General features: G+C 44.2%; 1 protein-coding gene across 3 annotated transcripts in view; it reads right to left on the bottom strand.

The window, feature by feature from the left end:
* ZNF66 (zinc finger protein 66) overlaps positions 1 to 6,537 on the bottom strand; it is a 33,455-nt gene extending 26,918 nt beyond the window's left edge. Inside the window, exon 1 of one of the 3 annotated variants that reach the window (XM_063801424.1) lies at positions 6,322 to 6,537. In XM_063801424.1, coding sequence (XP_063657494.1) covers positions 6,322 to 6,504 — 183 coding nt within the window. In that variant the 5' untranslated portion in view covers positions 6,505 to 6,537. The remainder of the gene's footprint in view (positions 1 to 6,321) is intronic. The other 2 variants (XM_024351788.3, XM_063801423.1) reach the window with 2 other exon arrangements.
* Positions 6,538 to 13,323: the final 6,786 nt, after the last annotated feature.

Genomic DNA, 13,323 nt, shown 5'->3' with positions numbered 1-13,323 from the left:
GACAAAGGTCTAATATCCAGAATTTATTAAAAACGTATACAAGTTTAAAAGAAAAAACCAAACAACTTCATTAAATTGTAGGCAAAAACACAGATTCTTTTCAAAAGAAGATATACATGTGGCTAACAAGCATATGAAAAAAATGCTCATTACTAATCACTAGAGAAATTAAAAGAAAAACCACAATGAGATACCACCTCACACCAGTCAGAATGGCTATTTTTAAAAAGTCAAAAAATAACAGATGCTGGCAAGGTTGCAGAGAAAACGGAATGCTTATACTCTGCTGGTGGGAGTGTAAATTAGTTTAACAACTGTAAAAAGCAGTGTGGCGGTTCCTCACAGAACTAATAACAGAATTATCATTTGACCCAGAAATCTCATAATTGGGTATATACCCAAGGAAATATAAATTATTATATTATAAAGACACATCCACATGCATGTTCACTGCAGCACTATTCACAATAGCAAAGACAAGGACAGGCCCTAAATGCCTATCAATGGTAGACTGGATAAAGAAAATATGGTATGGTCAGAAGCGGTGGCCCATGCCTGTAATTCCAGCACTTTGGGAGGCCAAGGCAGGTGAACTGCCTGAACTTAGAAGTTTGAGAACAGCCTGGGCAACATGGCAAAATCCTGTCTCCACGGAAAATACAAAAAGAAAAATTGGCCAGGTGTGGTAACGCCCAGGTGTAGTCCTAGCTTCTTGGGAAGATGAGGTAGGAGAGAATTGCTTGAGCCTGGGAGGTTGAGGTTAAAGTAAGCCAATATCACGCCATGGCACTCTGGCCTGGGCAATAAGTGAGACTCTGTCTCCAACTATAAAATAAAATAAAAGATTTAGTCAAAACAAAATATGGTACATAAACATCATGGAATACTCTGTGGCCATTAAAAAAAAAATCATGTCCTTTGCAATAACATCAATGAAGCTGGAGACCATTTTTCTTAGAAAACAAATGCAGAGGCCTGGCGCAGTGCTCACACCTGTAATCCCAGCACTTTGGGAGGCTGAGGTGGGTTGATCACTTGAGGTTAGGAGTTGGAGACCAGCCTGCCCAACATGGAGAAACTCCGTCTCTATTAAAAATACAAAATTAGCTGGGCATGGTGGAATGCACCTGTAATCCCAGCTACTCATGAGGCTGAGGCAGGAGAATCACTTGAACCTGGGAGGTGGAAGTTGCGGTGAGCCTACATCACACCATTGCACTCCAGCCTGGGCAACAAGAGTAAAACTCCGTCTCCAAAAAAAAAAAAAAAGATAAAATAATGCAGAAACAGAAAACCAAATGAATGTGTTATCATTTATAAGTAAGAGCTAAATAATAAGAACACACGAACACAAAGAGGAGAACAACAGACACTGAGGCCTAGTTGAGGGTGGAGGGTGGGAGAACTCAGAGGATCAGAAAACATACCTGTTTGGTGCTATGCTTAGTATGTAAGTTAACAAAATAATCTGCACACAAAACCCCCATGACATAATTTTACCTGTAAAAGAAACCCACGTGTACCCCGAATCAAAAATAAAAGCTAAAATAAAAAATTAAATCCCTGGGCAGGAGAGAGTGCAATGCAGGTGAGAGGACTGATTTTTGCTGCAGATAGTGGTCCCAATGCAGCCATACTCTGATTTATTACTGTGTGCAGGCAGATGAGATTATGAACAGCTGATCCAAAATGGTAGGTTGGTGGAGAAAACTGGTTGCTGCTGCAGATTTAGCATCTGTGGATGGGGATATGCCAGGAGACTTGCAGAGACTTGTGGGTTCTTGGCAAGAAACACTAGGGTCAAAAATGCCATGGTGAAGTTTCTGAGGGTGGTGCCTAGTCCTGGGAGGAGTGTGGACGTGTCAATGTCTAGTGTGTGTGTTTCTGAGTGGGTGGGAATCTTGTGGTGGCAGCTGTGGGAAAAGGGGATCTGTAATCCGAGCTCCTGTCCTCTAAGTTTTCAGTCCTCTGTCACCCTGGGAGAAGACCTGAATCACAGGACAATGGGCAGTGTGACAGCCTGTGTATGGGAAAGCAGAGCTCCCATTCCCAAACACCTAGAGTTTTATTCCAGGCCAGGCCTCTGTGATATCTTTTTTCTGGCACCAAATCTGTAGAGTTAGCTGAACATTAAACAATTCTCCAACACCAACTTATTGTCTAACATTTGAATTCTGACACCACCCAGAGTCAACACAGACCCTGATTCAGAGCTTGGTCCCACAACACTGTCCTCACTGCAGATGCCAGTCAAAAACCCCATGGGCCCATCTATGCTTCTGAGCTACTGTTTAAAAACTTGTTAGTCCCATAACCTCTCTGAATTTTAATAATCTGGTAGAGCTACTCACAGAACTTAGCAAAACACTGTAGTTATGTTTACCAGTTTAATATGTGAGACGCAGCCCAGGAAAAGCCAAATGGGAGAAATGCATAGAACAAAGAAAAGAAATGGGGAAAGATGAAACACATAGATAATACTGGAAAATGTTTGTGATTAATAAAATTCTCCATTCTTTGTGTGCTCCAGGAACAATTTATGCAAACAAACACTCTTCCCATTATGACTAAGATAGTGCTCTCTTTTCTTACCTATCACACAGGCAGACACACGCTCTGCACATTTTCTCCTTTTTCTCATTAAAAAAACAGCTGAATTTGTCTTCAGTGCTCAAAATAAAATATTTCTTCACTTTGTCACCCAGGCTGGAGTGCAGTGATGCGATCTCGGCTAACAGCAACCTCCACCTCCCGGGTTCAAGCAATTATCCTGCCTCAGCCTCCCAAGTAGCTGGGATTACAGGTGCCCATCACCACACCTGGCGAATTTTTGTTGTTTTGGTGTTTTTTTTTTTTTTTTTGAGACAGAGTTTCACTCTCGTTGCCCAGGCTGGAGTGCACTGGTGCAATCTCAGCTCAGTACAACATTTACCTCCCGAGTTCAAGCGACTCTCCTGCCTCAGCCTCCCGAGTAGATGGGATTACAGGCATGCACCACCACACCTGTTGAATTTTTTTTTTTTTTAGTAGTGATGGGATTTCTCCATGTTGGTCAGGCTGGTCTTAAACTCCCAACCTCAGGTGATCCACCCACCTCAGCCTTCCAGTAATTTTTGTATTTTTAGTAGAGACAGGATTTCATCATGTTGGCCAGGCTGGTCTCAAACACCTGTCCTCAGGTGATCCGACTGCCTCAGACTCCCAAAGTGTTGAGATCACAGGCATGAGCCACTGGACCCGGACTAAAATAAAATATTTCTTAATCATACTTTTCTTAAGTTTATTTCCCTCCCTCAGGCTCCTGAACTTTGAGCTACCCTCAGTCTGAGTCAACATACAACCCCATTTTACATTCCTCCTAAGAACATGCTGATTTCAGGATAAGACATCCTCTGATCTAAAATCTGACTTTTTCACTCTCCATTTGCCATTCACCTCCCACCTCCTTTCTTATCTTGTTTACCTCTCCCTAAAAAAGAAAGCCCTTTTCTGCCTACATCTTTGCAAGCCATAAAGATCTTATATTTAGTTGGTACTTTCTCCTGTTGCAATTTTTTTTTGGAATTCATTTTTTTTTACATAAATCTAATGTTTTTATTTTACAAAGTATATAAAGTGCCACAAAACATAACGACTGCATCATCAGTAAGACCCTCTCAGTTTCCTTTCATCTTAACCTCAACTGCATCTGCCTGTGGGACCCCAGCTTTCCAGGGCTCTGTAGCTTCTCTCAGGATAAAGGCTCCTTCTATGGCTGGGGTGAGCAGGCTGGACACCTGCAGGGGAGGCTCCCCAGAAAAAACTGAGTCTTCAATATCCAGTTGCAGGCTTAATATTAGCCTTAGCTTGGAGTCACTAGGTTCAAGCTTTAATTTCCATGTCAGAATTATTCACTTAGTTTTTGAAACTATGTGTTTGAAAAATCCAGGGAAATTACTCAAACGCGGTGTTTACATAAGGGAAGGAAATTTTAAGGTTCTTACTTTTTTTTTTTTTTTTTTGAGACGAAGTCTCACTCTGTGGCCCAGGCTGGAGTTCAATGGCATGATCTCGGCTCACTGCAACCTCCACCTCCCGGGTTCAAGACATTCTTGTTCCTCAGCCTCCCAAGTAGCTGGGAATACAGGCATATGCCACCACACCTGGCTAACTTTTGTATTTTTAGTAGAGATGAGTTTCACCATGTTGGGCAGGCTGGTCTCAAATTCCTGACCTCAAGTAATCAACCTGCCTAGGCCTCCCAAAGTGCTGAGATTACAGGCATGAGCCACTGCACCTGGCTAAGATGCTTGCATTTTATACCCCTATAAGAAAAGCATATATATCTACTTCTTTCAGACAATATATGTATTATTTTATTATTTATCTTAAAAATAATGCAGTAGGCCAGGCACTGTGGCTCACGCCTCTAATCCCAACACTTTGGAAGGCCAAGGTGGGTAGATCACGAGGTCAGAAGATTGAGAACATTTTGGTCAACATGGTGAAACCCTGTCTCTACTAAAAACACAAAAAAATTGGCTGGACGTGGTGACACACACCTGTAATCCCAGCTACTTGGGAGGCTGAGGCAGGAGAACTGCTTGAACCTGGGAGGCAGAGGTTGCGTGAGCCGAGATCACGCCACTGCACTCCAACCTGGTGACAGAGTGAGACTCTGTTTCAAAAAAATAAGTAAATAAATAAAATAATGTAGTAAAAAATTAGTCATATGGGAACATTTCTAGAAGGTACCATGTTTCATCACTTAAAATTTAGCATTTAACTCAGAACTCAAAATAAAAGGATATAGAAAAAATTTACCCTGCAAAAAGAGGAACTAATGTGTTGATGAATCCATGTAACTCCTCAATTATCTACCACATTTTCCTGTGGAAATATATTCATTGTCTACAGCCAAAATGGAAGAGAGATTTTCCCTATATTTTTCCTTGGTAACTAGCATTCCTGGCAAACATGGTGAAACCTCATCTCTACTAAAAATATGAAAACTAGCTGGGAGTGGTGGCGCTTGCCTGTTGTCCCAACTACTGGAGAGGCTGAAGCAGGAGAATCGCTTGAACCCATGAGGTGGAGGTTGCAGTGAGCCAAGATCTGACACTGCACTCTAGCCTGGCGACAGAGCAAGACTCCGTGTCAAAAAATAATAATAATAATAATAATTAATTGAGGAACATGGGGGACACTTGAGGCCCCGCTTGGGACACATGTGAAAAATGCCAGGGAAAATCAGTCCCCTGTGGGATGTGAAAATAATTAAGTGGCAGGCAATTAGACTGAAGAGGCTCTAGTCCCCGGATTTCTATTTCTAAAAAAAAAAAAAATCTAAGCTCAAGTGCATTTTTTGGCAAATTACTACATTAGGGGAAACAAAATTCAGGCTTCAACAACTATAAACTGCCAATTAAGCTCTAATTACATAACCAGGAAATTTCCACCTTGATTGTACAAATTAAGAAACTACATTACTAAACCTAACAAATTATTGAATTTGGTTTTCCTCATCATGCATTTTATAAATGTCTTTTCTTCAAGCCTCTCCCATGGACCACAAACTACAAACTATAGCTGGGTGCTTTACAATTCTTGAATCACTCTTTGATTAAATTGTTTGATATTTTTGCAGTGACTCCCATAATTTTTTTTTTTTTTTTTTTAGACAAGAGTCTTGCTCTGTCGCCCAGGCTGGAGTGCAGTGGCAGGATTTCAGCTCACTGCAACCGCTGCCTCCCGGGTTCAAGCGATTCTCTCACTTCTGCCTCCCGAGAAGCTGGGACTACAGACATTCGCCAACACATCCACCTAATTTTTGTATTTTTAGTAGACAAGGGGTTTCCCCATTTTGGTCAGTCTGGTCTTCAACTCCTGACCTCAAGTGATCCGCCCGCCTCGGCCTCCCAACATGCGGGGATTACAGGCGTGAACGACCGCGCCCGGCCCCATACAATTTTAATAGCAGAAAAGAGAAACTGTGAACCCCACAGACCAAAGCTCTTCCCATTCATGAACCCGCACCGCGAGTCAGGATTCTCCCCTGAAGACCCTCCGGTGGTCCCTGCACAATCTGGGAGAGACACGGCACTGCGGGTGCAGAGCTGCCCACAGAGCGCTCCAGGCCAGGGGCACAGTCACCGCGCGGGGAAGCGACAGGACGCCCAGGGGCCAGGCTGTCAGCGTAGCCGCCATCTTATGGCTGAACGGGACTGAGGCAGAGCTGGGTAAGGAGAATTCGGGGTGCAGATTGTGGAGCTGACTGAGGGGAGGCCTGAGTCCCGCCACAGACACTTCACCTCTCTCGGGATGCTGGACCGGCACTCTCACCATTTCTAGGCTTCCAGGGGGTCCTGGCGTCTTAGCTGTGGATCTCCCAATACCTGCAGGACACAGGGCCACAGAGGCTGGGCCTCTAGGAGAAGAAGACAGAGAGCAGTGAAGACACGACCTGGAGCTCCAGCTGCAGGGAGAGACAAAGACCCCGCCAAATCCGGAAGCCGTCCTGTTCATTCCAGCTCCGTGCCTGATTGGACGGTTTCCAGCCCAGCGTCTCTGATTGGCTAATGCTTAAGGTCCCGCCCCCTCAGACACTGAGTGACAGAAGATGTGATCAGCTGCTGGGCGGAGTGAAGAAAAGAGTGACAGCCTAAGCTGCAGCCTTTTCAGGCAGGGCTTCCTCCCAGAGCTGAGCCTGGTCCATGCCAGAGCATGGGAACATTTTATCTCTTTTTTACTCTCTGTCTTGTTGAATGTATTCAAAGGTGAACAGAAGTATTTTGCTGTCATATTAATAATACATAAAATTTTTGTTCAAGAGAAAATCAGCTTTTACTTTGGTAATAGTGTATTAACGATTAAAGCTAATTTTAATAAAACCTTATAAATAAATCAAATTTGTCATTTTTGACCACTCCAGATTTACATATATATTTTGTAATCCCTGTAATTTTTTTATCTATTTATATTTTATTTTTATCCACATTCTTCTTATTTTTTCAACTTGAAACAACCTTTAAGTAATTTCAAACTGCTATAAGAGATAGAAATAATTTAGGGTCAGGCACAGGTAGCTCATGCCAGTAATCCCAACACTTTGGGAGGCCAAGGTGGGTGGATCACTTGAGGTCAGGAGTTCAAGACTAGCCTGGCCAACATGGTGAAACCCCATCTCTACTCACAATGTAAAAAGTTAGCTGGGTATGGTGGTGCACATCTGTGGTCCCAGCTACTCCGGAGGCTGAGGCAGGAGAATCACTTGAACCCAGGAGGTGGAGGTTATGTAACAGCCCAAGGGGTTCATTTTGCCCTTTGCCTAGACAGAGCCAATTCATGAAGACAGGAGAATTTGTGGAGGAAAAGTTAAATGTTAAATTTGAACTCAATTGAACGTGGACACAATGGTCACCAAGTCCCAGAACAGGTCCTGGTTGTGAGCCCCTGAGGTGTTCATCCAGAGCTGTATCAAAGAAATGTCTATTTCATTCTATTACTATACATTAGTTGTTGAAAAACAATAGACAATCACAAAAACAACTTGACCCTTTTGTGTTCCGTGAGGCAAGTCCCAAATGGCCCTCCTCACTGGGCCTTATGCCAAACAACTCGTTTCCCACACAGAACATTTTTGGCATCACAAACAGGATTTGAAAACAAAAGTGGGCCCCTTTTTGACCAGAAGGATAGGGCTGGAGGCTCAAGGACTTCCCATATCCTGGGATGGGATCACTCCCAGTTCTCCTTTGTGATTGAATGGTTCAGGGGAACTGGCCTTTGTGGGAATTGGGAATCTAAATTAGTGCAATTTAAACCTTTGACTGTGTGTGAAGTGCTGCGGGGGATTCCAGTCACCAAAGGAGATGCTGAGGGAAATCTCACAAAGTGGATAGTGTTTGATTGCTGCTTATAAGTTAATGTGTCAAGATAGGGGCTGGTTGCTACAAGAGAAATGTAAGCTGGAAAAGGAAAATGCTAATCTGACTTCCGGACTGGCCCTGGCCCAATGCCAGTCAATGTCTTGACTGATCAGGCTCAAAGCTATCAGCCTATTGCTGAAAAAAGCAGCTGTCCAGGTGGCCCAATCAGGGTAAAACTGAAGAACTAGTCAGCCGGGGCTTGGAGCATGTAAAAACCCAGTTCCTATCTCAAAAATGGGAAATTAAGCCTAGTAAAATTAAGGACCTGCACAAAGTGTAAAATTCTTTGGCATCCTATGGAATGCAAAGAAATAGTCCACTTCACCAAAGGCTAAGGCTAAAATACTATAATTTGCAACCCATACCACTAAGAAGGAGGCCCAGAAATGTATTGGCTTGTTTGGATTCTGAACACATCATATTCCTTACTCGGGTAACATTTTACAACCTCTGCATGCAGCCACTAGAAAAAGGTATGACTCTCACTGTGGAGAGAAAGACAGCATGGCTTTTGAACAAGCTAAACAAGCAGTGCAACTGGCCCTGGATCTATGGCCTATATGGGATGGGCCTGACGAACTGCGAGGAACTGTCGTAGATCAACATGCTAATTGGAGCCTTAGGCAGAAACAAGATGGAAAGAGGGTACTTTTCATGTTTTGGACCCAGAAACTGCCAGAGGCTGGAAAAGCTTATTCCTCTTTTGAGAAGCAATTGTTAGCTTGCTATTGAGCTTTGCTGGAAATGGAACACCTCTGCTTCAACCACGATGTCTTTATGAGGCCTGAAATTTCTATTATGACTTTGGTCATGAGTTCCCCCAAAACCCACCAGATAGGGCATGCCCAGAAAGTAGCATCATAAAATGGAAATGGGACATACAAAATGGACATACAAAACCAGGCTAAGCCAAAATCATAGGGGGTATCACTTTTACATGAGGATGTGGAAAACCTGCGAGCTCAGGAAACAACCGAGCAAGTCCTGCAGATAGGGAAAGAAACACCCCCCACACACACACATCAAATGGGGCAAATCCCTTAAAGAACTAAGCCCAGAGGATCAGAAACATGCTTGGTTTACTGATGGATCCACCAAATACATTGGTGGGAATCAATGCTGGAGGGCTGTGGCTTATAATCCTGTTAAAAACATAAGCATTTCTGATGAAGGAAGGGGTGGGAGCAGCCAGTTAGCTGAACTAGTAGTCGTTCCTCCGAGCTATTCAGGAGGAGGCCAGAGGGATTTGTTACTTTTATATCAACTCTTTGTCAGTAGCAAATGGTCTTACTACCTGGGTGCCCAAGTGGCAACGAAACAAATGGTTAATGCGGAATAAAGAGGTTTGGGGAAAACAATATTGGTAAGGTATCTGAATCCTGGTGCATACTCCCATCATCACTGTGTTCCATGTTTTTTTATTGTTGTTTTTTGTTTTTGAGACGGAATCCAGCCCTGTCACCAAATTGAAGTGCAGTGGTGCAATCTCAGCTCACTGCAACCTCCATCTCCAGGGTTCAAGTGATTCTTCTGGCCTCTGCCTCCCAAGTAGCTTGGATTACAGGCACAGGCTGCCACACCCAGCTAATTTTGTATTATTTTTTATTTATTCATTTTTTAGATGCAGTCTCACTCTTTCATTAGGCTGGAGTGCAGTGGCACAATCTGGGTTCACCACAACCTTCATGTCCCAGGTTCAAGCAATTCTCCTGCCTCAGCCTCCCGAGTAGCTGGGACTACAGGCACACACCACCATACCCAGCTAATTTTTGTATTTTTAGTAGAGATGAGGTTTCACCATGTTAGACAGGATGGTCTCCATCTCTTGACCTCCTGATCAGCAGGCCTTGGCCTCCCAAAGTGCTGGGATTAGAGGTATGAGCCACCATGCTCAGTTTATTTTTGTAATTTTAGAGACGGGGTTTTGCCATGTTGGCCAGGATGGTCCCAATCTCTTGACCTTGTGATCTGCCCACCTCAGCCTCCCAAAATGCTGGGATTACAGGTGTGAGCCACTGTGCCTGGCCCTGTTTTCCATGTTGATGCTAGTGTGTCTCTGCTTCCTCTTGACAGACTATTTAATCAGCAGGAAGATCAACAGGCAAAAATTTCCACCATAACTGTGATCTTGAATGTGGGTAAATGGATTACAACATGTTCAAGCCTTGCAATGAGAAGCATAATAATGTATGGTGGAATAATTGATAGTGATTACCGGGGAGAGTTAAAGGACATTTTATACAATACCACTCCAGATTCTTTTGCTATAAAACCACAGATGCTGGTTGCTCAATTGTTAGTGGTACCTTGTCCACAATTAACCCCTGAGGAAATCTTTGCCCAACAGAGGCTACATACAGAACTTGGGGATTCAGATCCCCTGGTACAGGTAGCTTAAATCCTGGAGCCAAAATATGGGTACAGCGTCCATCAGATCCCAACCCTAAGGCTGGTGACCTTGTAGCTATGAAAGCAGAAAATGAAGGCATAGTACAATTTCCAAAAGATGAAAAACAATATGATGTTCCCCTCTGTTTTTGTTATTACAGGGAGTAACCTATCTACTAATGGTCAGCACCTGTGTCTTTGTGTCTGAGGCCAAGAATAAATTCATCAACTTTTTAGCCACCGCTGCAACAGAAGCCAACTGCAATCAATGTTGGCTATACGTGGAGTTGCTAGAGGCCGCCAAAAATGGTCTACCTTGGAGAATCATCCCTGACAACATTTCTGAATGGCTATGTTGTTACCAATGGGGCTGCAACAACAGCACTTGCAATCCAACCTGGACTTCATTTGACCACACTAAAAAATCAATCTTTGCCAAGTCAGACAAAAGATGAACTCCACCCTCACCTTGCACTGAAAGCCTTGGTATTCTGCCCAATGTTCCTGGGATGGTATATACTACGAAACTTCTGTGCTGGTGGCTGGATTCCATATAGCCCCTGCTTTGTCTAGAGGCCTTAAATGGCTCCTCTAATGTTACTCTGGGGTTTCTCCACTCAATTGTCAACACATACTCCAAATCAACAACATTGCACCCAATGAACCACAATCTCTTTCCTATTTTAATAAGAGATTAGTACACTATGATTACAATAGCTCCATTGCTGTCCCCTGGGGGGCCCTCTGGGTATGCAGATCCTATCGGTGGTGATACTGCCCCCACTTTGGATAGGGAGATGCACTTGGGGGTGACCATTAATTCTATTCACCATCCAGGATAATATTCCCCTCCCCAGTAATCTAGATGCTTACAAACATCGCTGGTTACAAATGTGCTGGACTCTCTGGTGGTGGTACCCTATCACAGTATTCTCCCCCTGCCGCTGGTACAATCTTGCTTCACCAACAAATTATAATATTTAGCTTACATGTAGAAAAAGCTCTTAATGATAGTAGCACTGGACTTATGTTGTTATCAGTTGAATTTGCTCAGCTGTGTATTGTTGTGTTGCAAAATCAAATGGCATTAGATATGCTTACCACAGCCCAAGGAGGGGTTTGCGCCTTACTGCATACTAAATGTTGTGTGTATATTCCTGGCAAGTCTCACAATATTACTCTGCTTGCAACGCCATGTGGGGTTTAATTTTTATTAATTGTGCCTTTAATTCTCCTGTGCTTACCCTGTATCTGTAATCTATATCAACTATGCCTTCCCGATGTATCCGTAAGGGTATTTTAATACAATTGAATATCCAATTGAGGCCGAATGTAGCGGAAAAGTTAAATATTAAATTTGAACTCAATTGAACGTGGACAAAAATAATGGTCACCAAGTCTCAGAGCAGGTTGTGTGAGCCCCTTTAGGCATTCATCCGGCACTGTTTCAGAGAAATTTCTGTTTCAATCTATTCCTATACGTTAGTTACTGAAAAACAATAGCCAATCACAAAAACACGTTAACCTTTTTACAGGTTTGAGCCACCATGCCTGGCCTTGGATGAGGTTTTTGTGGGTACTTTTTTGTTGTTGATGCTGTTGTTCCTTTCTGTTTGTTTGTTTTTCTTTCAATGGTCAGGTACATCTTCTGTAGGGCTTCTGCAGTTTGAGGGGGGTTCACTTCAGGCCCTATTAATCTGGTTCACTCCCATGCCTGGAGATGTCACTCAAGGAGGTTGGAGAAAAGCAGAGTCTGCTCCTTCCTCTGTGATCTCTGATCTCAAGAGGCACCAACCTGATGCCAGTAAGATCGCTCCTGTATAGGGTGTCTGACAACCCCTGTTGAAGTGTCACCAGTTGGGTGGCATGGGGAGCAGAACCCATTTAATGAAGCACTTTGACTGTTCCTTGGTGGAGGGGGGTGTTTTGCTGGGGGGAAACCCACTCATCTGGGCTGCTCAAATTCCTCAGAGCTAGCAGGAGGAAAGGCTAAGTCTGCTGGTCCACAGAGACTGCAGCCACCCCTCCCCCTAGGGGTTCAGGCCCAGGGAGATCAGAGTTATGTCCCTGAGCCCCTGGCTGGAGATGTTGGAGTTCCTGCAGGGAGGCCCTGACCAGTGAGGAGAGATGGGTCAGGGTCAGGCCTGAAGAGACATTCTGGCCACAGTCTGCCACAGCCCATGTGTTGGGCTGTGGGGGACACCTCTTTAGACCAAGCTGTCCAGTTTTCCTGGATCCAGCAGAGGAAAAGTGAGGCCAGGAGCTATAGAGATGGCTGCTTCCCTTTCCCCATCCAGGGACCTTAGCCTGTTAGGCAGTTTCGAGTCCCAGTGCTGGCTGCTGTCCCTCCCTCAAGGAGCTCAAACAGCTTAGACAGCAGCCAACTGCAATGGTGGTGCTGGTCTCCCCCGCCGTGGGAACTCGGCAGGCTTAAGCAGATTCTACCTGACAGGCTGTTCATAATCTGCTCAGCTCCAGGGTTGTGTCAGGCATAATAAGTTCCTCTTCAAAGGGTAACTTCCTTGTTGTTTGTTCTCAAAATCAACTTCCTTATACCTTCCCGCTCCTAGCTACCTGCTCTGTAAACATCTCTTCTCCCCAGTCGCAATCCGTACCCCACATCTCTTCCTTATTTGGAAGAAGTCCTCCTCACTCCTAGTTACCTGCTCTGTAAACAACCTTCCTGCCAGTCTCGATTTAAAATAGCCATCGAGTTAGCTTAGACTGTGCGGTCTGACTCCAGCCGATGGGGGCAGCACACAGAACTAGGGACTGTGTTAGGGATAAAAACTCCTTCCCTCTCTTGTATGCTGTGCTCTCAAAACAGCCAGAGACATGACTGGCACCCTTCTGCAGAAGTAAATGTGCCTTGCCTTGCTGAGAAATTCCTTGTTTCAGTGCTCATGTTCTTTGCGACTCTGAGCTCTTGCTTCCAACAGTTGGGACCTTAGGTTCCGGTGGTGTGGGTTCATGAGTGGAATCTTCTAATCCGTGGGTTGCATAGTTCCATGGAAAAAGCAGTTTCCCA

The sequence above is a fragment of the Pan troglodytes genome, chromosome 20, assembly GCF_028858775.2.
Source record: "Pan troglodytes isolate AG18354 chromosome 20, NHGRI_mPanTro3-v2.0_pri, whole genome shotgun sequence".
In the NCBI taxonomy this organism is placed as follows: Eukaryota; Metazoa; Chordata; class Mammalia; order Primates; family Hominidae; genus Pan; species Pan troglodytes.
Note: the sequence above shows the minus strand (reverse complement) of the source record. Positions and strands in the feature narration are given on the sequence as shown.